The 25,406-nt window shown below is 37.0% G+C and overlaps 2 protein-coding genes across 2 annotated transcripts; one reads left to right on the forward strand and one right to left on the reverse strand.

Moving 5' to 3' along the window:
• Positions 1 to 1,277: 1,277 nt before the first annotated feature.
• On the reverse strand, positions 1,278 to 4,877 carry B0H65DRAFT_148787 (uncharacterized protein). Its single transcript, XM_062821050.1, has one exon. The coding sequence runs from the start codon at positions 4,739 to 4,741 to the stop codon at positions 1,412 to 1,414; it is 3,330 nt and encodes a 1,109-aa protein (XP_062682520.1). The 5' UTR covers positions 4,742 to 4,877; the 3' UTR covers positions 1,278 to 1,411.
• A 1,603-nt stretch (positions 4,878 to 6,480) lies between these two features.
• B0H65DRAFT_148721 (uncharacterized protein) lies at positions 6,481 to 7,558 on the forward strand. Its single transcript, XM_062821049.1, has one exon. It carries the CDS (start codon positions 6,730 to 6,732, stop codon positions 7,408 to 7,410), a length of 681 nt encoding a protein of 226 aa, XP_062682521.1. The 5' UTR covers positions 6,481 to 6,729; the 3' UTR covers positions 7,411 to 7,558.
• Positions 7,559 to 25,406: the final 17,848 nt, after the last annotated feature.

The following is a 25,406-nucleotide window of genomic DNA, read 5'->3' on the forward strand; positions in this document are numbered from 1 at the left end:
CTTTTGTACCACCACCACCACAGAACGCCAAAGATTATCATAAACGCACACAAGGCTTTGCATTGCGTGTTAAAACTTCAACGATCCCAGTTGGTTCCGTCATCGACGCGAATTCTTGCTCGCAAAGGGTCAACATCTGTCGGACACTGCCGGCGGCCACCCGCATTATGCTGAAGTTGGGTAACCAACCGTAACTGCAAGTCGCTGAGCTGAGCTGGGCTGGGCTGCTGAGGTGACTACCGTTCGGGAGTCTTTGGCATAGCTTTTTTGCATGTCTGACAGCCTGTCTTCACGACGTCGGTCCCAGGAATGAGGACGAGGATGAGGATGAGGATACGATGTGTGCACCTGACTGTGGATGAAACTGGAGTGGAAGGTCGTACATAGGTATGTGCTGCTGGTACCGTGCAAAGAGTACAAAGAGTAAAGAGGTGCGAAGATGCGGTGGTGGCGTCCCTTAAGTTTCTAGCTGGCTTTATTGCACTTTTCCAGGATCAACTAGCAAGCCCTCGCAGTTTGCGGTCCCGAGGACGAGGTTGAGGCCGATCCGATGGAGGGTTAGGGCTTGGAGTTTACATAATTGGGAAAGCAGGAAGGCTTGGAGTTACGTACACTATGTTGTGAGTACGTACCCCTGATAATCGTTAGCGATCGCGATTGAACAGGCTCTTTTTCTTCGGATTCGGATTTGGACTTGGTCGGAGAGAAGGTGATTCGTTGTCACTTACCTCTTTCCTCTCACTACCTCTCTCTACCCACGAGCGTCCAGCCACCCACCACCAGGCACCACTGCACCAGCTCACCACGTTTGCTTCCGGCTTCCATCATTGCCATCGTCATCACCTCACCTGACTCAAACATCATCTTGTCTCCTTCCAGAAGAAATGGGGTATAGATTCATCTTTCAAGTCGTACCTGTAACCACTCAACTACCACATACAGCAATAATCGACCTACTAACGACAGCATAAAAAATGACCAGCAATGGCGTATGTACATGAAACAACATAGGTAAGAAAATCACCCCGTTTCCTTTCTAGATCCATCCCCTTCACGAAGTCTAGTCGTCATTCGCCTCATTCATGTCCCACATTACTTCTGAACCTTCATTCATTGGAAAATCTCATCTCTCCTCAAATCATGGTATCATACACTAACACAACAACCTCTACCCCCTTCACTGCCAAGTATTCCCAATCCTCCAAACACTTTTCAGGCAACCCCAAACTGTCAATAGGTACTCATGCGGAATGCTTTAGAACAACATCCCCCATTCCCATGCTCATGCTCATGCTCCATGCAAGTTGCAACCCAACCCAACCCAACATCAACCCTTGAGTCTTGACCAAAACCGTAATATGCATACCTTGACCTTGTCCACCCCATCCCACCCCATCCCCTTCATTCCACCTCACTTCTTTCCCTCCAAAAACATGCGCTTGAAATCGGCGTTGCTTTTCTGAGCAACCGGTGGTGCCGGCGCAGCAGGGCCTACCGCGGATGACGATGGCCCGTTACCGTTGACTTGCTTCTCCGAGCTCGAGCCTTCCTTCGTCGCCGCAGCAGCAGCGTTCTGCTCCTTCTGCGCCTTGCTGACAGGAACGACGAACCCGAGTCCCCTCTTGGCCCCCGCTTTGCCCAGTACAGGCGGTCGCCTGATGGGTGGCGGCGGTGGCATCAGCTCCGCGGCGGTCTTCCCCTTTTTGCTGGCCTTGGAGTTGTCCTGCTTTTTCTGCGGTTGCTGGTGAGGCAGATCAATCCGATCTATTCTCTTCTCGGCCTTCTCCTTGAACAGCTGACCGACGGATCCGACGCGCAGCTTCTTACCACCCTCGATCTCAGTGCTATTAATGACGAGGGAGGCCTTGCCAGCCGTGGCTGCATCGGCGAACTCGACAACAGCACCACCGTGCTGCGGGTGGAGCACGAGCTTGTTGATGGCGCCGATGGGGGCGACGATGGAGCGAACGCGCGCGTCGTTCATCGTGTCGGGAATGCCAAGAATGGCGATCGTACGGGCGGCAATCTCAGGCCCGGACACGTGACTAGGTCCCGACCCGGAGGCGCTAGACTCTGGCGAACCTTCGGCTTCACCGTCAGCTCGACTCGTGGCGGTGGTTTTGCGCGTGGGCGGCTTTGACACCTCCACCTTGAGGGGATGGTTGCCAAAGATCACCTTATCTAGTATCTCAATCGCCTTGGCTGCCTCCTCCTTGGTCTCCATCACCACAAATGCGGTGCCGGTGCTGACACCTCCCATGTTGCGCGTCAGACGGACGCTGACGACCTTGCCGGCCTTTTGGAAGAGACCTTCGACGTCCTCTTCGCTTGCTGCACGAGGTAGGTTGTTCACGTGGAGCTCGCGCTCTTCGGCCTGAGCTCCTTGGCGCACTTGCCTATGACCTGGATCGGAGAACTTGGCTTGTAACTTGAACTTTCCTCCTTCCAAAGTCTTGCCGTCAAGTTGAGTGGCCGCGGCTGCAAAGGATCGGTCGCGGAAGGATACGTAGCAGAAACGACGCTTGGTGTTGTACTTGAGGCTGGGAAAACGGATACTGTGAATGTCACCACAATGCTTGAAAAGATCGCGGATATACTGCTCATCTGCCTCAGGCGGGTAGTTGGTCACGAAGAGGGTGCAGTCGGTTGCCGGGCTGACTTGGATAACTGATTCGCCGAGGGATTTCCCATCGCGAAGCAAAGCTGTCCGAGCATCTTCTGGCGACCTGAACTCAATCAGCGCCACAGCCGGGGCACCTTCGCTCTTTTGGAGGTCGATGTTGTTGATGTGGCCGTACTCGCGGAAAAACTGTCGCAGCTTGGTTTGGGTAATGCCTTCGGGAAGATTGCGAACAAAAACCGATGTGTTCTCCCTGTCACGCTTGAGCTCAGCCGCACCCATAATGGTTTCGCTCTTTGCCCGCTTGGCACCATCATCAGCCTCATCTACAGGACCATCCTCACGCTTCCTCTTGGAGCCGGGTGATGTGCCAGCTTGCGGGGCATCTGTCATGGGGTGATCCTGGGATTGTTGCTGCTGATATTGCTGTTGCTGTTGATGTTGCTGCGGTTGGTGCTGGGCTTGAGCCTGGGCCTGGGTCTGTGCCTGTGCTGCGTACGCGGCCTGGGCCTGAGCTTGTGCTTGAGCAGCCTCTCTCTCACGACGCCTAGCAACTCCCTTTCTCGTCTTGTAGATGGTATCCTGGGCTTCGCGTAGGGTTTCGGCCAGCTCATAGTCGTTGCAATGCTGAAGATAAACATCCATAATCCGCTCGGGCCAGTCGAGCGTTCGTACCTTGAGAGCCTTGATGAAGACACGAGTGGCAAAGGAGGGGACCCGCAAGCCTTGGGCCACGGTGGCAGGTGTAGGGCTCCGGTTCTTGCTCTTGGTGGAGGCGAAGACTAGCATTTCCCAGAGGAACCAAGCCAGCCAGAAATCGTAGCTATTGGCATGTAGCGGAATCCCAGACAACTGTTCCCATACGTTTCGTGCCTCATCAATGTCATCCTTCTTTTCGGTTAGAAACTGAATCAAGATCTTTTCTAACCTGAAGTTGGGGTCGCCCTGGTAAGCATCACCGTACCGTCGCTTGCCCCAATGTCGAACGTCTTCCAGGGCAGACGGGAGGCCGACCTCGGCAAGGTCAACGGCTTCTTCGGTCGCGTTGGGGTTCATGGCGGTGCGCTTCAGGTAGCCACACCAGGCCGAGTACATCTCCAGAACTCCACCCATGCCATCGCGATCGAGTTGGGCACAGCTCGTAGCTGCGTGCTTGATGCGCTCAATGTCAGTGAAGCCTAGGCCAGCTTCCTCGGCAGCCAGGATGTAGCGGGCCCAGACAGTGCCAGACCAGGGAACGTGGTGCACAGCGCGCTGAAGGACGTCCAGCATGTTGGGCAGGATAACCGAAGGGATCTTTACGCGACCCATCTTGACGTCAGAGTGCCATGTTGAGACGAAAACGAGGAAGTTGAGCCAGGTCGCTTCATCCGAAGACATGATGCCGGTAAGAGCACGCGAAAACAGACCAAGGCAAATGCGCATGTTTGTCAGGGTATGGTGATCCTTTTTGGATTTGGCCTGCCTAATCTCCCAATCGATGTATTCGGTCATGATGGCCTTTATGCCCGCGATATCGCCCGCCTTCTGGGCCTGGTTGAGCTTCATCTCCCAAGGGTCGCGCATCTCGTACAGACGCTTGGCGTCTCTGGCGTTAGCGGTGACGTGCAGCATCTCGGACTCGTAGTTGGCGCGGTTGTACTCGGAGAGGAAGCTAGAAAACATCTGTGACGTGTTATCCCAAGCGGCATGGGGCACCGCCAGTCTGTTCTTGTAGAGATGGGTGATGCGGCGGACGCCGGCCTCGGTAGCTGTGCGGGCGAGCAGCTCCATCTCGAGGGAAACCCAGCGATTCCAGAGCTGGTGGCTGTCGGAGAGACGGTACTGGACGGCCTCATAGCCCTCCTGCCAGAGGTTGAGGGCATGGTCCAGGGTAAAGGTTTCGCGGCCGAGGTGCTGCTCGTCAAGGGGCCAGCCAGCGTCGCTACCGGGCTGGCAGTCGGAATAGAGAGACCAAAAGTATTCGCAGTAGGCCATCCATACTTTGAGGCTGCCGGGCTCGGCTTGGACGGCGCGACGGAAAGTCTCGATGACCTTGACGCGATTTTCGAGGTCGGTGGCGCCACGCAGTTGGTGGTCGACAAAGTCGACCCAGTTATCCTCCCCCACCGGACTCGCCATTGTTCTAAGCCTTGTATCGGGGATCTCGTGTCATCGGTCGACGGGGTGTTTTGTGTGTTTTGTGTAGTCAGCGGATGCGGATAGCAGATGGCGGGATGCAATGCGATGTGCTGCCGTGCGGGTGGGTGGGTGTTGCCGTGATCGTGAGGCCGCCGGTGCGATATGCGCTGTGTGGTTGGAGAAGAAGGCTTAAAAATTCTCGCGAGGATTAGGTGCGCAGGCGTGCGGGCGTGGGAGACGAGGAACGACGGACTGGGGGGCCGACGTGTCAATGCCGATCAGCGGATCTGTTTACCGAGCAGTAACCCAGGGAGCCAGGATGAGAGAGGGAGGAGGTGGTGGTAAGCAAGGCAAGGTGGTTAGAGGTAGCCTCGGGGAGAAGACAAGCGAGGAGAGAAGGCTGGGAACTGTGAAATGTGGACCGTGGACTTGTGGTGGTGGTTGACGGATGAGGATCTGATCAGAGATTCGGAAAACGAAACCGAAGAAAACGGAAGTCCAGTGCGGTCTGTTCACTGAAGGTCGGGAGGGATTCTGGGCCCAGCCGTAGAATTTTGGGTCGGGTCGGGCTGCGGGTTTAGTGTAGAGGGTTCAAGAGCTGCCCTGTGTGTGGGCAGTGAGGAGGTGGTCAGTGGATAATGGGCTAGACGCGCGGCCGGACGGCACGGGCGGTACCTGGCGTGGCCTTATCGCTGCGCCCGGTGCAGGCAGGTGGTCCCGCCGCGCTGTCCACTCTACTGGGAGAACGCGGGAAGGAGCTGGAGGTAGACGCGAAACGTGACCTGATCAAGAGAGTCATTCACTTCATTGTCCCTTCCTCAAGTCAGTTCCTCATTCCTTCTTCTCTTTCTCTTTCTCTCAGTTCCCGGGCCACTCCTTCTGTGTGGGCGGCTATCGGTCGGGTCGGGTGCACCTTCTCTGGCAAAGTGCGGCCCGGGGCGACCTCGCCAGCGACAAAGTCCCCTGACCGACCGAATTTACAGTAGCGCGGCGGATAAGATGGAGACTCAGGGAGGAGTCCAACGGTGGAGCCCCGAGCACCTCACCACGCTCACTTGCGCAAAGACTCACAGTGAGACTTTGGCGACACAGTTCACTGGCGACGACTGGGCACTGGATGGTATCTCTACTGTGTACTGAAAATCGTCTTTGACCACTGTCTCAAGACATCCAGATCGTCTTCAATAGGTAATAGCACAGACATGCAGCGGCGTGACTACCGGCCGGCAAGCGGGCAAACTTCATGATGCCACGAGGGAGACAAACCTGAACATTCAAGACACTGCATTGCGCCGGACATGCACATAGCCAGGATTGATGGAGAAATAAGCTCTGTGAGATTCCTCTGGGATGGTCACATCTCATCTTCCCTTTTGGCAATTCCCACCATCATGCGACCTTCCTCCTGCGGCCGTGTCGCCGGCTCCGGCTCCGTTGAGAGAATTATGGGAATGGCATGGGAATGGGGACCTTGGGAACACTCCATTTAGCAACTCAACCATTTTGCTTGTGATGGCCTCATCTGGGAGCTGAGCACATTGATGGACAAGAGGTGGTGCCCCAAAATGTATTGGTGCTGACTTGCTGACTGCTGACCTGCCCTTCGACTTCCTTGATGGCTGAACTTTGTCCGACAGAGCCGGCCAGATCGACAGAGGTCTAGAACTACTGATCAGAGAGATTGATGGTCTGCCAAATTTCCTGATTGCTTTTTGCGAGTCCGATCATGAGTGACACTGCATAAACTCATGGTGGTGCGCCTCGTGTGCCTCCTTTTCACGGCTCTGTTTCGTGTTGCAATCGTGAACACTTCGTGAGTTGAAATCTCTAATATGTCATGAGAGAATTTACATTTTGAATTCGGGTGCCTGACCAAAAATCGAATCCCCAAAATCCGCTGCCGACGACCCTGGCGTTAGTACGGGAAAAGGGGTCAGGGTCGGGTCGGGTGTGCACGGCGGTACGTACCTCACCAGCGAAAAGTTACAATGACGACACTGTTGGTCCCCGCTCTGAGAACAACCCACTTCGGGTCATCAGCGGGTCCAGGTGAGGAAATGCTGATTCAGTATGATTCACACGGACATCATCAATCATTACCTCTCCCATCTCTCATATCGAAAAGTTTCGACAGCTCAGGGTCCTTCCACAAACTATTTGCACATCTCCCGTGCATTTCCCCAAGGTCGTTTGGAAAACCCAAGGGAGTTGGGACTTGTGAGCTCGTGGACTTCGGAAAGCAAATCGGCCGAGCACCTTGGCGCCCACGACCCCCTTTTGCCGATCTCGCCGATCAACCCTGGGCCAAGCCAATGAACTGCCTGCTCGCTGACTGGTCCCTGGCTTTTCGTTCTCAGCACCCAGCTTTGCCATCTCCGTTGGCTCCCGCTGAGACCCCTTTCCTGCCGTTTTTGCGTCGTCCCATTTCCGTTGCTGGCGTCCATTTCCTTCGTGTTGCGGCATGTTTTGGCTTCTTCTCCTCGTGTTGTGTGTATAATGTTGGTGGGTGTGGTGGTGTCAGAATCCCATCATCATTACCGTTCGCCGTGGGCAAGGTCCCTGGTTCAGGCGGGGATGGGGGTCCTTCAAAAGGCCATGGCTGTCAGATTCTAGGGTGGCATTCTGGCCAGATGTGGACTAGATGCCAGAGTCCCAGCCACCTGATTTAACAGGTCTTGGCAAATATAGGTTACCCCCAGAACCCTCATACCTTCTGAAGAGAGCGCTCGAGTTAGATACACACAGAATCAATCAATTACCAGTAAATCTGATAATTAACAGTCTAATATATAGCTTATCAACATAACGATTAATACGTACAAATAATAAATAACAACCAGATTATAATATCTCTTTCAAAATCTACCGAAACGAAAGAAAACGTGGATTACTTTAAAGACAGCGATAACTAATTGCGATAAGAATTTATATTTTAATCGAAATATATCCTTAATACCCTTAAAGATTAGCTTTAAGGAAAGATTAAGAAACTATCCACCCTAAAATAGCCTCATCCCAATTATTACTTTATAATGAAGGAGGCTAGAACTTATATTAATAATATTAAAGTGGAGCTTATACGTTTCGATAGCGGTATTAATTCTTAAATTGTTGTCTATTAAAATAGAACTAACTATAAAGAATTTATTAAATATTACGACCGAAACGAGATTATAGTTAATACCTTTATTACCGAAGACGACCTTATTAATAAATAATTCTATAAATTAGAAATTAACCTCTATCCTGATAATAAAAAGGATTAAAAGGAGTTTATAATTAATAATAAAGCCCTACGTACCTAAATAAAGTCGTTAATTAATTATAAACGATAAGGTAAAAGTATAAAGGAGGAATATAATACCGATGAATAATATCGAAATTTTAAATAAATAACGAATTATAAAGTGGTCGACGATTAAATTAAAGTAAGAAAAATATATTATAAGGTTATTATTATTTTTACGAAAAAACCTAAAAACTTAATTAATTAATTATAAACTTAATTTTTTGCTATAAGTAACGATTAGAATAAAGGAGTCGGGGAGATTTTCGTTGCTAATTTATAGTACTCTAATTTTATTAATACGGTTAAAATTGTACGTCCGGGTTAATATAATAGCGCTTAGAAATTTAATAAAAAGATAGCCGCTAATACTTTTAAATATATAGAGGTTTATAAAGATTTTAAATAGTATAATGCTAATAACGCTCGTTGTAGGATTACCGCCGGAAGAAGAAGAATTTATTGTAATACTTTTAGTGTCAACGAAATTAATATTGAATATAATAGTTAGAAATATAATAGCGAAGGTTATAATATTCAAAATAAGGATATTCGTTATAACAGTAAGAATAAGAAGCTAAAGGGCTTTAGTACTAAGAAAAGGAAATTCCTATTAAATAAATCCGAAATTTAATTACGTAAAAAGGGTAACGCTATAATATATAAGGTATATTAAAGAGGCTATTATTTCCTTAAAGATTATATCCTATGAATATCGTATTTAATTAAAAGTATACTACGTAATCATATTCCATTAATACTTTATAAATAATTGAATACTTAGGGACTTAGGTAGCTGAACCGCTAATATTATATTTCTGCTAATTATTTCGAAAGTCGTCGCCTATATAAATTAATTTAATAATGGCGCGCTATAAACTAAGCTCTAATAAATAAATAAAAAATAATTTCAATAACCGTTTAATTATAAATAATATTTAAATAATAAAAGAATAAACCGTTAACTTTCTTCAAATAATTTCTTAATAATCGATAATCCTAATAGAAACCCTACCTTCGTAATTAAAAATAGGAGACGAGGTTAGTAATAAAGTTAGGGTAAAAGGCAACTTCCTTTAATTATAATTTTAGGGGACTATTTTTACCCTTAATAATAATATTGACCTTCCTAAACCTTTTGATTTCTATTTGAATATTATTACTTTATAAAGAATTATTTGGATTAATATAATAAAAGTAAAGGAAATGAATAATTTTATTAAATATATAAAGCGAACTATTTAAATTGAATAACGTTAAATTTTTAAGAGGGTAAAATTTGTTTCTAGTTTTAAATGCCCTATTAATTTAGAAGGTTATTTTATAAGTTCAATTCAATAGTTACGCTAACTCTTCCTTTTTAACTTTCTCCTCCTTCTTAGAGAATTTAATTACTACCTTAACCAATTTTAAATTTCTTACGAAATTAATTTTAACAACGCGTTTAATAGAAGAATATAACTTAAAATATAAAGGCTTCGCGCTTAAGTTAACATACTAAATAAAAATAAAATTATAAATTAGCCGCGTTTTAAAAGATTAAAGCTATAATTTAAGAGAAAGATTTGCCGTCGATTTCTTTAATTTTTAATTAGCATTTAAAGGATTATACTACCTTCTTTTAATTACCTATTAATTATTGGGATTAATCTGGAATTATTATTTAGCGAACTAAAAAGTTATTATAATAGTTAATACTTTGGTTAACTATATTTAAATATTTAAGCACTGATATAATATTAACGTTAAGACCGTCGAATATAATAACGAATTTATAAGTAACGAAATTAAGGATAGATTCGCCTAGTATAATATAGTTTTTAAACCTTCTATTCCCAATATTTAAGTATAGAATAGAAGGGTAGAACGTTTAGGGGGTATAATGAAAGAGAGATACTATATTATATTATTAAATTCGAAAATATCAGAAGATTTATAGCTAGAAATTACTTGCCTGACTATTTACTTTATTAATCATTCTCTTCGTTACCTATATAATTAGAAATCTCCCTTCGAATAATTGTATACCTATATTACGAACTAATATAATTAGTAAGAAATACGTAAACTAAATTTAAATTACCTTCGAATTTATAGGTATAAAATATTTATTATAATAAGCGCCGCCTAAAGGAAGGAGTAAAGACTTTAAAAATATAACTTAAAGGCTTAGATCGGGTACTTTATTGGCTGTTTAGCGATTTCTATCTATTGTATATAGAATTCCTATATAAATTAGATTGTTTGAATTAGATATTACTTATTATCTAAATATTAAGAAATTTAAAAACGATTTTAAAATTACTAGCGAAGAGTTTATTAACTTATTTAATAAAATAAATGAATCCGCTAGCTAACCTTTGGAGGTATTCGAATTATTTTATATTGAAGGTTATACGCTACTAAACGACGTTAACGACGGTAATATTAAACCTCTCCTGTCGAATTTCCTTAATTAAAATTAAGAGGATTATTAAAGAAACTAAGAAATCTACCAAATTAAAAATAATTAATTATAAAAAGTGCTAATTTAATAGCCTATTTACAATAAAATATTTATTAAATATATTATAAATTTATATTTATCACCTCTATTTACCACGCCAACATTACTTTATACCGGTTATTCTATTAACCGAATTATAAATTAATATTCCTATTATTAAAAACTATAGGAAATTACCTTTAATATTAATAAATTAGTTTAATTAATAATTAAAATAAATAAGAAGTTAATTACTAAGGTAGAAGTCGAAAAATTAATCACAAAATATAATCGTTTAATAGGGTATATTAATATAATTTCCCTCTAATACCCAAAAAGTATTATAATTTTAATAATTATATATTCGGTTAATAATTTTAAAAATAAAGGAAATTTACTTTAAAAACTATAAGGATATAAAGATGTAGATTGAAGTTAATGAGGATATCCCCTATTCTAAACGTAAGTAAATCTTCGACTACATATAGGTTTATACTTATAAGTTTAATAAGAATGGAATATTTAATAACAGCAAAAGCGAAGCTCGTCATATAGGGTAACTAATAAAAGAAAATAGGAATAAATACGTACGCGTCTACTCTAATTAAACGATTATTTTATATTATTATTGCTTTCGTTACCCGTTTTAACTTCCAATTTATTTAATATCATATAATTAACGCTTTTGTAAATACTTACCTCGATAAAGAAACTTATATATATATACTGCTAGGGTATTAAATACTTAGGAAGGTTCTTAAATTTATTAAAGCTTTATATAGTTTCCGACGAGCTCTCTTACTATAATAACGAAAATTAAACGGGGTATTTAAATCGATAAGATTTAAAATAATCTTTAAAGACCCGTATATTATAAAAAAAAATAGTATTCTTATACTATATTATATCGATAATATTATTTTTACGTTTGATAAAAGTAAAATAAAGGAGGTTAAAAAATATACGATAAAATTGTAATTATAGTATTCCCTAATAGGAGGAAATGAATTCTAATAATTTCTTGGTATTAAAATTATATATAATCGAAATTAAAGGAAAGTTTAATTATTTTAAGAGGTATAAATTAATAAAATTACTCAATTACTCAAATTTAGCTACCGCCCAACCTTAATACCTATAGGGTATAAAGAATTAATTCCGTATAAAGGTATTACTAATTACGTAAAGATACGAATATACTGAATTAATATAGGTTCTTTATTATATATAGTAATTAATATTGGATTAAATATTATATTCTCGTTAAATAAATTAATCCAATATAATTACAATTCTAATCTTACTTACTTAGCGGCGAACGAAAAGGCTATACGGTATTTAAAAATAATAAAACTATAAATATTCTACTTTAGCGGGAATAACAAACTCGAAATTATATTTAATATATTATTTACTAATAATAAGAGTAATTATAAAAGTTCTTAGGGATTTATAATTAAACTATATACCGGTTTAATTTACTAAGAAATGATTAAATAGACCGCGGTTACTACGTTAAGAATAGGAGTAAAATTATACGTAATTAAGAAGGTAGTTAAAGAGACCCTCTTTATAAACTGATTAATATCGGCATTAAGGGTAAGGTTACTAAAAGATCCTATTCCTACTCTACGTTATGATAACTAATAAATAATTAAGGTACTTACAGAGGGGACTCTTACTTTTAGTATAAAGATAAAGTACGTAGATATTTATAGATACTGATTAAGGGGAGAGATTTTCGAAAAAAAAAATATTTAATATCGAATATTTAGAAGTAAAATTAATACTAGTAGATAGATTACTAAAGGTACTAAGAATTCTAGAGTATAACAAATTTAGAGATTTATTAGGTATAGTTAGAGTACTGCTACGAGAAGGTAGCGGAGGAGGAAATAATCTGGTACTGGGAGAGGTAGATTTTAATAATTTGGATGCAATATTAAGATTAGAGATATGAAACAACGAGAGTAATATATAAATAGCTTTACTTTTAACCTTAAAGAAGAAAAAGAGGTTTGTAAGTGAGAGGGTGTGTTAGATTCTAGGGTAGTATTCTGGCTAGATATAGACTAGATGCTAGACTCCCAACCACCTAATTTAACAAGTCTTAGCAAATATAGGTTACCCCCAGAACCCCCATACCTTCTGAAGAGAGCGCTCGAGTCAGATACACACAGAATCAATCAATCACCAGTAAATCCGACAATGGCTGGGGAGGACGAGGACGAGGGAGAGAAAAACAGAACGATCTGGCCCCAAGACGCCAAAGCCCAGCAATCGCAGTGCGGAAAAAAGACGCTTCAAATGCGGGCGCAATCCGTTTTGTACCGTTGACCTGTGAGCCTGTGACGTCATGGTAAAGCCAGCCCAGTGCCGTCACATCCGAGCACCTGCCGCTCCATGCTTGAAGCGATTGGTGGCCTGGGCCTGCCAGCGGCTTGGCAAGGGAATAAGAAGGAAAAGTCCTGCTAAGGTTGGCGTCATTGCGGCCGGGGTCCAGGCAACATGAGACGATAAGTGGAGTCCACTAAATCTTAGCGGCGCATTCCCCGCCCCGGACCCGTTATCGATCCGTTATCGAAATCGGACCGTCCGAGATTGCCCCTGTCGATTGGAGGATTTTCGGCTTTGCGTATCCGACTTGGAAAACGATACGTACCACACCCCCAGTCACATCCTCCCTCCCAGAAAAAACATAGTAAATATTTATGTAACATAAGATGTGTTAGCCGTACACACCAAAACCAGATGCACTACCAAAACATGCGCGCAGTTCATGATACAATATAATTATACTACTATTCTTTCGTATACTTTTGTACAACTTTGGTAATAAATAGAGGGTATTTAGACAATGCGATTTCCGTTATTTATAACAAAATTGCTAGTATTTTAAGAAAGTTACCAGTATTGCACGAAATCTGGTACATTACGGTAGTAAGGGTACAATAATCTTATTACTAATACGGTCACCTCCTAAAAAGACAAATAAAATAATCTATATACTAATATTTCTCTCTACTCGCGTTCCTCTTATTTATCTTTTTACTTCTCCCTATACAAGTACTTCGAATCGCATCAATACTACCCTCGCTATCGCTATAGATTAATAAGAATTTTAAAAGCTTTTCGAATACAAGCCCGAATAGGATATTAACAATCCCTAGTAACTTCGCAATTTCAATATTAACGAATTACTATTCGACTAACTTATACGCAGCACGCTTTCCTAAGCCGCAAAAGTAAACGAAGAGGATTTATTCGCGCCCAATAATAATACCGTCTTCGAAAACGCGTTGGAAGGTAGTAAATACTATACGAATAATCCTTATATAAATTATTATAACTAATATTCTTTTATAACCAATAATTATTACCCCTATTCTAAACGCACTACCCGTATAAGAAGTACAAGAAGATAAACCCACTATCGTTACCGCTACCGACTCCGCTGCCGACCGTACCCCCGTTACTGATTAAATTATATACGTACTACTAAAAGACTTACCTTGGTACCGACAAACGTTTTTTAAACTAGAGAATAAAATTGAATTTACAATAGACGAATACCGCCTATACTAACTATTTCTTAATAATATATATTATTAGACTAATTAGTATAAGTTTACTACCCGGTACCTTAACCGTAGGAAACTATATTTACGCTCTTAGTTATAGGGAAAAAAAAAGGATATATACCACAGGCAAGGAACCCTAAGGTCTACGCGATAAGACTTCGTGTAACCTTCAATACTATCTATTGAAAAGGGTTATAATTTTTTGGTATAACCCCTATACTAGCTATACTAACGACGCGGTAATACGTATATTAATTAATATAATTATAAAGACGACTGTTAGCAAACCTTATAATTACAATATAAATTTATTAAATTAAATAAAGCGAATTCTTAACTTAAAAAAATTAATTTCTAACGACGTTATTAGAGGGTTCCCAGCGGCTACTATCTATCGTACCCTTTATAGTAACGATAGCGAATTAAAAGCCGCTAAACTTATATTCTATAATTTCGAAGGTCGTTAATTTAATAGGTACGATATATTTAATCAAGATAGGGTATTCCAGCTCGCTCATTTAAATCTATATCGCGTAAGTAAGGACTTCGTCCCCCAATTAAAAATCGATTAGGTTTTATAGTACTTATCTACCCAAATAATAGTAGATAAGAATATTAGTAGCTTTAAATCGCTTAGTAAGGCTATTGAGGCTACGCGATTAGATGGCGAGATTTCTCGTAGGGTAGTCTAGTCGATTGTTAATATATCTTTTTTTACTATTTTTACTATTTGTATTATTTTTATTATTTTTATTATTTTTATTATTTTTATTATTTTTATTATTTTTATTATTTTTATTATTTTTATTATTTTTATTATTTTTATTATTTTTATTATTTTTATCATTTTTTTCATTTTTATCATTTTTAAATTTTTTTTATTTTTTTTTGTGCACGTTTAACTAACGCGTTCTTCCCCTCCTATTAAATTAACTCGATATATTATAACAACGAAGGTACCTCATTCTTATAAATACCACATACAATACGAATTGGCTTAGTTAGTTATTCTATACCCTTCTTGCTCGTAATAAATACAGCTATTAGCTTCTTTACAATTATTTCTTTATAGAAAAGGCCGATAGTAATATTATAAGGGTAGCTTTATTAATAGTGCGGGGGTAGGTAATAGACTATAGCAGTTAATTATAACCACTTCGTTATTTCCTTACGGACGATTTTACTATCGAATAATACGCTATAAAATTAGCCTTCCTTAATATCGAAATTAACCACTTCCTCTATTACATCTACGTGGAATAGACCTTCAAACGGAAATTTACTAATAATAGCTATAAAGAATACTTAGAATATATAGTCGATACTATTCGATAGAGACGTATTAAATAGGGTTATATTACTTCTATTTAATTTACCGTTGATTATTTGGATTAAGACGACCCTATATAAGGGTATATCGAAAAGAATTAGAGGGATATAAAGTTGTAGTAGGGTAATTACATTCGTAAGTATTCGCTTCTATTATTATAAATATAAACCCCCTCTTTAGTCCCTTTAAGAATTTAAAGTAAATAAAACGGAATTCGATTTTTTTTTTAGACTTAGGGAATATCGGAGGAGACCTAAAGAATATTGGAAGAGACTTAGGAATTGTCGGCGCCCATTTTTCTTAACTAACTATACTTTTCTTGAATAGGTACTTATAATTAACCCTTTTGAAGACTATTATTTTAGTTTAAAATTTTAAAATAAGAATATTATATAGTAGTTCTTTTTAGTTAATATTACTAAATACGTTTTATATATAAATGTTCAATATTTTAACTATATTGCTAAAGTTAAAATTATATTTTGTATTAGATTTTTACGAGAATTATTCAATTACCTTAGACTCAACCAATTCCTAGTATTAGTATAAAAGTTAGTTCTACTAAAAGCGAGGGAAAGGAAGCGTCTTTACTATCACAAGGCTAGCTTGTGACATTTTTGCACTACACTGACTGCCTCATATACTATGCCCAGAGATGGTACTATAGCCTAGAGTTATATACGTATTAGCCATATATACAGCAGTCACGTGCAGCTGTACGTATGTGCGTACACGGACTAGCCTGCCAGTATTATAGGGCTAGAGCCTAGGGGTTAAGCTTGGTTATTGCTAAGCCATATCTTATCTTATTGATAGGGTCCCTACCTGATCGATAGGGATGCGAGCCTTCTGGTTGGCTAAACCCATATACTTACTTAGCCCATGCGGTCTTGGCACTGGTTGTACAAAACCTTCTTTCGACTACACCCTTCTAGTACAATCTTTCCTCTCTTTCTTTCCTTATTAAATATAGTATTTCAACTTTATATTATTACTCGCTGTGCTTTATTCTTATAGACCCATTATATTATATTTAACCCTCTTCTTAATATTCCGTTATATTTACTATTCTCTCGTAAGTACGCTTAAAGAATTTCCTTCTCTATACTACTTTCGTCTCTTATCTTTTAATAATAGTACCCCTTTTTCTACGTCTTTCGTATCGCCTCCCTTTCGCCGGTACGTTAGAAGAGTCTTTACCGCTTTTATAATCCCTAGCGATACTCTTTTCGCTCGATTTACCCCGTTCGTTTACAATCTACTTTAATTTTAACTACTATTGCCTGGATTTCCGTCCCTTTTAATAACAGTACTAATTTTCCCTAAGATTTCGAACGTTCAAGCCTTTACGTAGATAGATTCGCTTTCTACAATATAAAGTTATCACCTACCTTTCGCCCGCTATTAAATACTTTAATAATAATACTTTTTTTTAGCCTCCACCTTTTCGTCCCTAAGGTATATTATAATTAATAATAATAGTGGCCTAATATTTCAATTAACGTTTCGATAATAAGAATTAATCATTCTTCGAATTCTTTACAGCCGATTAATATATAGAGGAGATAGATGAGAGGATAATAGCGGCGGTAGTTTTAATCCGAGGAATAATATTAGTTTGGTAGAAATAAAATTAATTTATTTCGACCCGGTTAAGGGCTTAAGCAGTTACAACGATAATAACTAAGAGGAGGAGCTCTTAAATTAAATAATACCCTATTAAAGGTAGCCCTAATAAAATTACGGTAGAAGGAGGTTTATAAATCTATAAAGGAAGGACCTCTATAATTATTTAAATATAGTATTTATTGGTTAGGGGTTAATGAATTTTATTTTACCCCTCTATACGTATTTTTAGGAGAATCTATTATAATATATAACCGTAAGAGGGCAGTAAATATTATATTTTATAGGTATAAGAATTATTGAGCTATCTTTATAATGGTAAAGATAAAGTTCCTATTAATAGGAAAAGTAGAGCGATACGAAGTATTAAGTAATAGCCTTAATACTAATTGTCTTTCTTACGAATTATTAATATAGTACGATAAAAGAGGGCCCTAGAATTGGGTAAGGTCTAAAAATATTCTTTAATTTAATTTTAGTACTAAATTATAGCATAATTCTATAAAGGTAGGCAATAGGCATATTACTACCCATTCGGGTAAGAAGTAAGTAGTTGTATAGCGTTTATTTGGGGGCTTAGTATAGATATTTTTCTTAGTGTTATTAATTTCTTCCCCGTTTTAGGTATTAAATTAGGAACGGTTATTAATAAATTTCGTTATTTTTGTGTAATTAGCTGCTCAATACTTTGTACGGTAGATTATACTCCTTAGAAGGGTAGACCGAGCTTCCTAAGGGGGAGTAGGGGGGTAATATTATAGGGCTAGAACTTAGGGGTTAAATTTAGTTATTACTAAGCTGTATTCTATTTTATCGATAGAGTCCTTACTTTATTGATAGGGATGCGAGCTTTTTAGTTGGCTAAACCCACATGCTTGCCTAGCTCGTACAGTCTTGGCACTAGTTGTACAAAACCTTCTTTTGACTACACCCTTTTAGTATAGTTTTTCTTCTCTTTCTTTCCTTGTCAAATATAGTATTTCAATCTTATACGACTACTCGCTGTGCCTTACTCTTACAGACTCGTTACAGCCAGGGCTCTTGCCTATATAGTTAGTCTTCTACGTATACCTTCCTTTCCTCTCTTCTATATAATAACGTATATTTTACCTTATACTTAATAGTGCCTCGCCTTGTAATAGTTCATTATACCCTATTATTACGCTACGCGCGTTTAAGGGAGAAATTAATTAATTAAGCGATTGAAGATTTGGGCTTTTATTAACGGGATAAGTATAAGATTCGAACCTATCGTTAGGCTGAGTTAGGAGTTAATTAATTAAGTATCTAGTCCCCTCTCCCCTCTTACTTTAAAGATAGTAATCGTAAAAGATTACCGCCGTTATAATTAATTTAACTATTAATATTGGACGTTCCGGTTATTATAAACAATTTTATTATAATTATTATAATCGGAGCCCTTTAAATTTTTAACCCCGCAAATTAAGCGATTTATAATAATTTCGTAGAAGTATTTATAAATTTTAATAGTAATCCCTTTATTAGTTTTCCTTCGAATTCGATTATAGAGTACGTTTTTACCTTCGCGACTATCCCTGGTTTCTACGATATAATTATTGTTTTAAATTGCTTAGTTTACAACAACGTTATCGAAGCTTACGATTACGCCTAAAGAGCGGAGGAAGATTTAGAGGAATCTTAGAAAAATTGAATTAAATTTAATAATAACGTCGCTGTTATAGTTTTTAGTATAAATTTAAAATTAATAAATTATATAAGGAAATTGCTACGTTAAGATAATCGTTTGCCGATTTTAAAATTAATATTAATTTCGTTTTTTAAAACGAATACCAAAAGTACGTTAAAGTTATTAATAATTTCCGTAATCGATTTAAAATAAATTAATACTATTAATTTTATTTATAACCCGGTTTAAATTTCCGCCCTTAGGAATTATAATATTATCCTTAATAAATCCGGCCCCTCGAATGACTTTAATATATTAATTATAATTATTAGTAATAATCAATCGGTATTATCTTATTCGTACGTTTTATTATTTAACGTTAAAAGTAATACCCCTTTGGAGTATACTAAGTACTACTGCGCTTAGCGTATAGAAATTAAATTATATTAAATTAACAAAGCTATTTATTTTGCGTCCGAAATTAAATGGTTTTTATATATTATTAAGTCCTTAGATGGTACGCCTTTTTCTACTATTAAATTGGATTTGAATATAATTTTTAAATATTTTAACAATAATACTAAATGGAAATAGAAGATTCTAATAGACCTTTTTGCCGAATTCGATATTAAATACAAAAATATCAATTTTATTATTTACATTCGTTACAAATTGGATAAATTAAAAATAATTAAAGATATATATTAATAAATTTTCCAAGATTAATTTACTTTATTTATTAATTATTATAAATTAAATAATACAATAAAAGTATATTATTTTTATAATGAAATTACTAAGGAAGTCCGGGCGATTTTCGCTCTCTAATTCCCCTAGTCCGCTGATGATAATTATATAAAATAATTTAAAATTCCCCGAAGTTTCGCTTTAAATTTTAAAAATAGTATTTATTATGATAATTTCGCTAACCCCTTCTATAAATTAAAGATTACCTTTATTTCTACTACGGATAAGCCTGTTAATTAAAGTAGTACTATTATAAATATAAATTTTAATGAAATATTTATTACTAATATTACCCTACGTAGTATAATTTTTTAAAAAGTTTTCGATTATTATATATATAAAATAGGCGGCCCTAAAATTTAAGAAGTCCCTACAATCCTTCTTAAGATTTGTAAACTTCTACTAACGATTTATATAAAATTTCTCTATTATAATTATACCGCTCTACGAATTTACTAAGAAGGACGCCGCCTAAATTTAAAATAATAGCTATTAATCTGCTTTGGAAATATTAAAAATAGTTTTTATTAAGGCTCTTATATTAAGGATCTACGATTAGACTAAGAAAATAGTAATTGAAACGGACGCGTTTAATTAGGCTATAGGAAGTACTCTATCCTAATATAGGAAAAATGGAATATTATATCTAATTACCTACTTTTTAACTAAATGTACTTCGTAGGAATATAATTACAATATTTATAATAAAGAATTCTTCGTTATTATTAAAGTACTAGAAGCGTAGAGGCTAGAGTTCGAAGGCGCCTAGTAACCTTTCAATATTTTAATAGACTATGAAAATTTATAGACTTTTACAACTAATAAATAGTTTACCTAACATTATATATGGTAATCCTAATTTTTATCCCGTTTGAATTTTTTAATTAAATATACGTTAGGTTCCAAGAACTTCCGTCCGGACGTATTAAGCTGCAAATTAAATAACTATTTAAATAATATAAAAAATAATGAATTTATTATTAGAAAACGTTCGCTTCTAAACCCTATGTAATTTGAAAACGGTTATCCTTTTAAGGAGGACCCTACGGCGGGTTTTTCCCTCTATTTATTAAAAATAGACAATTTCGATAATAAATCTACCAACGATTTAATCCGTATTAATTACGAAATATTTATCTTCTTATAAGAATTCGTTTCTTATTTGACGGACGAAATATAATACTAGTAGCTACCGATTATTAAAAAGCGTTTTTACTATACTTTTTTTAAAATATTATACTATAAATGGCATTACGAAATAACGGGATAAGGTAATTATTAACCCCTATAATAAAGAGTTCTAATTCTAATTAATTAACTATTAATATAATTCTCCTGGCGTAAGCTACCCCGGTTATAATATTATATATAAATTCTTATAATACGAATTTTATTAGGAAGGAATATACAATAATATAAGGACTTTCTATAAAAGTTACTTCCCTTACGTAAAAATAAAATCGTTAAAACGGGGTTTAATTGGATATTTTAAACCTATAGCCGTCTTTCTAATACTATAGAGAGACGTATCTATCGATTATATTACCCTACTACTAGGAAATACTTATTTTGGCCAGACCTTTAAATATATTACTATCGTTATCGACCGATTAATTAAAATACAATACTATATATTTATAGTAACTTTAAAAGTAGAGGAATTTATAAACTACTTTATTAACCGGATTTATTCAATTTATAGTCTGCCGGATAGCGTTTTATTCGATAAAAATACTTAATTTCTATTACGTTTCTAATTTACCCTTTGTAAAAAATTATCTATTATCCATAAATTAATTTTAACGTTCTACCTCTAAATTAATACTTAAATAGAGTATATTAATACAGAAATAGAACAGTTTCTATAGTTTTATATTAATTAAGTATAAATAAATTAGACGAAATAATTATTAATTACGGAATTTATTAGAAATAATACTATATTGTCGTTAATAAGCGTCTCCCCCTTCTTCGCTAACTACGGCTACTACTTATAGATAAATATTAAATTTCGTACCCTATTACCCCCAAATTTCTCCTTAGCCTAATTAAAAGAATATTATAAAGCTACCAAATTAGCGGACTACTTCTAGAAGATTTAGGACTTTATAATATAATAAATTTAGCGGATATAAAAGCAATACGAAAATAATATTAATAAGAAACGTATCGACTTTCCTAAATACTACCCTAGTAATATAATTTTATTCAATATAATAAATTTCGCTAACGGCTGATTATATTTAAAGCTCTACCTATAATAGGAGGGCCCTTTCTATATTACCTGGGCGGAGAATTATGTAGTATATTTCGCGCTCCCGACTAATATAAAGTATTTATTAATCTTTTACGTCTCTATAATATAGCTATAGATCAGTAAAGTTTTACCCGGCTAAAATACATTGTTGGACGTAAAGGTAAATAACGGTCATATAATAATTAGAACGGATAATTATAAGGAATAAAAAGAATAAGACTTCGAAAGGTTTATCGATTACGCCTAATTTAGTGGTAATTATTATTAACATTACTATATTAAGTAGAAAGGTAATAATTAACCGACTTAGGAATTTAAGAATAACGTTATCGATTATAAAGAAATATTCTAGCGCTTTTATAACGAATTTCCCAATAAACCTATACCGCCGGATATCGAAATTATACTAATTAAATAAGCTCTAATACCTACCGCCACTCTAAAACCACGAATACCCCTGAGACGCTAGTTTACCCGTATAGCCTAACGCGAGACCCCGCCGCTATTATCAATATTATACAACCGTTATCCGATACGGTTATAATTATAATAGGACCGGAAAATAAATTCATAGTATATAAAGAACGGGGATTAGAGATAGTATTCACGAGGATAGTAAAACGATTAATAGATATTTAGTCCGGTCGAATATTAAAGGCGGAATTTGTAAATTATAATAAAATGCTAGAGGCGGAGAGTTTGAAATAGATGATTTAGAGGATTATTATATATATATATATAAATTCGAAGTTATTAGAGCTTTTTTTGAGGGGGGATAATATTATAGGGTTAGCCTATAATATTTTTGTATTGCACTAACTACCTTATATACTATGCCTAGAGCTGGTGCCATAGCCTAGAGCTATATACGCACTAGCTACATGCACAGCAGTCACGTGTAGTTGTACGTGTGCGCGTGCACGGACTGGCCCACTAGGGCTCTCGCCTATATAGCCAGTCCTCTACGTACACCTTCCTTTCCTCTCCTCCGCACAATAACGTATATCTTACCCTATACCTAACAGTGCCTCGCCCCATAATATTTACAATGCTAGCGAATATTTCAATATACATTTAATCTATTTTATTAGTATTAACCGCTATAAAGGAGGGTTTATTTAGCAATTTATTACTTATAAGTACTAATTTTATAAACGTTGGTAACTACTATATTAGTATCTCTAGTAATATTACTTCTTCAATGACTATTATACCCTATTAGCCAGCCGTCTAGCTAGCTAATTAGAACTATAGTAAAATAGGGGATATAAATAATTTGAGACTCGAATTATATAGAAAGCACCCTTTTAAAAGGATCGATATAACCTTAATCAACGGTAAGCGGTACGAGAGTAATTAGAACTTATAATTTTTAGGTTTTACAATTTCTAACAATTAGCGTATTACGAATATAGTTTTAATTCTATAAACGCAGAGCGTATTTGTACCTAGTATATCGCGAAAGTTTAGGGGCTTAATAGAGAGTTTAAAGATCTTATAAACAATTTATACATATAGAGAACTCGACCTTAGAACGTAGAAGGGGGTTAGATACTAAATTAAAATCTTTCAATATACGTCTAATTATATTACAAAATATTTAATAACGTAGAGTATTTTAAACGACAATTTATACGATTTAAATATTAATACATAAATAAATCTAATCTTTTAATAAGCGGTATAGCCAGTCATACGTAAAAGGTACTAGAAATATAGCCAGTTAAACACAGCGTTTTATATAATATATATGATTTATATATAAAAGGCACTAGAAATACTAATATACTACATATTACATATAGAGATTTATACAATTTATATACAGATAAATCCAGTTATTATAGTAATTACACAAATCGAATACTAGTTATATATTCCAATCAATATTCATCTAGTATAATTAGAGGTAGTGAGAGTAAGTTAATATTGTAATTATAGAAATAAAATTTAATATAAATATTTCGACTTGTATTAAATATATTAAAATTACTTTTTAATATAGCATGTACGCACTACTATAAATCCTTCTAATATATATATTAACCGATTGCTAATAATTAGGGTATTTTACATAATAAATTTGGTATCATTAGAGTTAATATTGTAATTGTAGTATTAAAAATACAATTAATACACATATTAGCTAACTTTTACTAACTTTATAATTTTATCATTACTAGTACATACAGCGGTTATTCAATATAAAATTTATCGAACCAATTTATACTACTAAAATAACTTCCTATATAAAAAATAGCCAAAAGGACTTTACTATAAGAGTTAGACTTCGCTTTCCAACCTTATCATTTATTATACATTATATACGAAATAGTACTATTATTATACGCTTAATATGAAGTTTATTAAAGCGGTTGTTCAATATAGAATTAATCGAACGTCTTTACATACCAAATAGTACTATTATTATACATTTAACGTAGAATTTATCAAAGCAGTTACTTAACGTAAAGCTCATCGAACCTATTTATAAGGGAGATGAAAACTCATCGAACCGATCTATACTACTAAAGTAATTCCCTTTATAAAATACAGCCAGAAAGACTTTACTATAAGAATTAGACTTCCCTAGTCCATTAGTAAGGCTATCAAACAATTCAAGGAGACTAATATTAAGTATCAGCAACAATATAGTACAGTTACTTATAATACTACACTTTATATTATAATTTTTATAACTTTTACAATTTTACTAAGTTAATATAACGGCCGTGCACGAGCTAACTCAGCTTCAACAACTCCACACGCGTATTTATATATTACCCAAAGAGGTAAAGACTATACGATCATGGGACTTAAGAAGCTATACCGTTCTGAGTAGTAGATGTGCGGGGGCTGGAGGTGGCTGGGGGTGCGGTACGTATCGTTTTCCAAGTCCGTTACGCAACACCGGATTTTCGTCCACCGGCAGAATCTCATCTTTGCAAATTCGCCGGACTTGAGAATTCACATTCTCGGATGATTTGGATGCAACTTCCACGAAGACACTCCATCTCATACCTCTCGCCTAAAAGCTTCTTCTTCACATACACAGAAAAACCCATTCAAAGTCAATCGAGCAATGAGCCTGCTGGACGTCAAAGCAGCTGCGGCCCGGCTTCTAGAACGCTGGGGTATCGAAATGGTGTGGGACAGGACCCTTGAGGACCCTTGGTTTTGTGACATGGAATGTTTTGTTCTAGAACGCGCAGTACAACAACGAACCAACAGCCAATATTTTGTAAGGGATCTTGGAGCTCTTTTGCCCCCTCCCAATCTGGCAACATCACGGAACAGAAAGAGTCACTGCCTCGCTGCTTTCAGGAATAGCAATGAAAAGATGGAATCTGATCATATCCGTGGCATTTCCGGGGTTTTTTAAGTTGTTCACATGCTTTTCGTTTGTGTCGTTACTCAGCGTTGCATTCGCGCCTGAATCCACTGCTCCCAGCATCGTGTAACACTATCGATTCTACAACGACACAAGTTCCAACACTCAAATTTTGCAAAGTCAATATGACAACTTGCGGTCATTCTGCATTCAGAATCTTCATGGTACAGCGAAGAGTGTGTCGCTATTCCCATTGATTCCATAGCGGGGCACAGGCGGGGTAATGTCGAAGTGATGACGCGTGAATATGTAGGGTTGGATGTTTTGCATGTCCACAAGCTGGCGATGAAGGCCAGAAGCCAAAATCGAGGAAA

Source organism: Neurospora tetraspora (genome assembly GCF_033439725.1).
Source record: "Neurospora tetraspora strain CBS 560.94 chromosome Unknown B0H65scaffold_3, whole genome shotgun sequence".
NCBI lineage: Eukaryota > Fungi > Ascomycota > Sordariomycetes > Sordariales > Sordariaceae > Neurospora > Neurospora tetraspora.

Coding starts and splice junctions, on each gene's coding strand:
- B0H65DRAFT_148787 (XM_062821050.1), bottom strand. CDS start 4,741: ATGGCGAGTCCGGTGGGGGAGGATAACTGGGTCGACTTTGTCGACCAC.
- B0H65DRAFT_148721 (XM_062821049.1), top strand. CDS start 6,730: ATGACGACACTGTTGGTCCCCGCTCTGAGAACAACCCACTTCGGGTCA.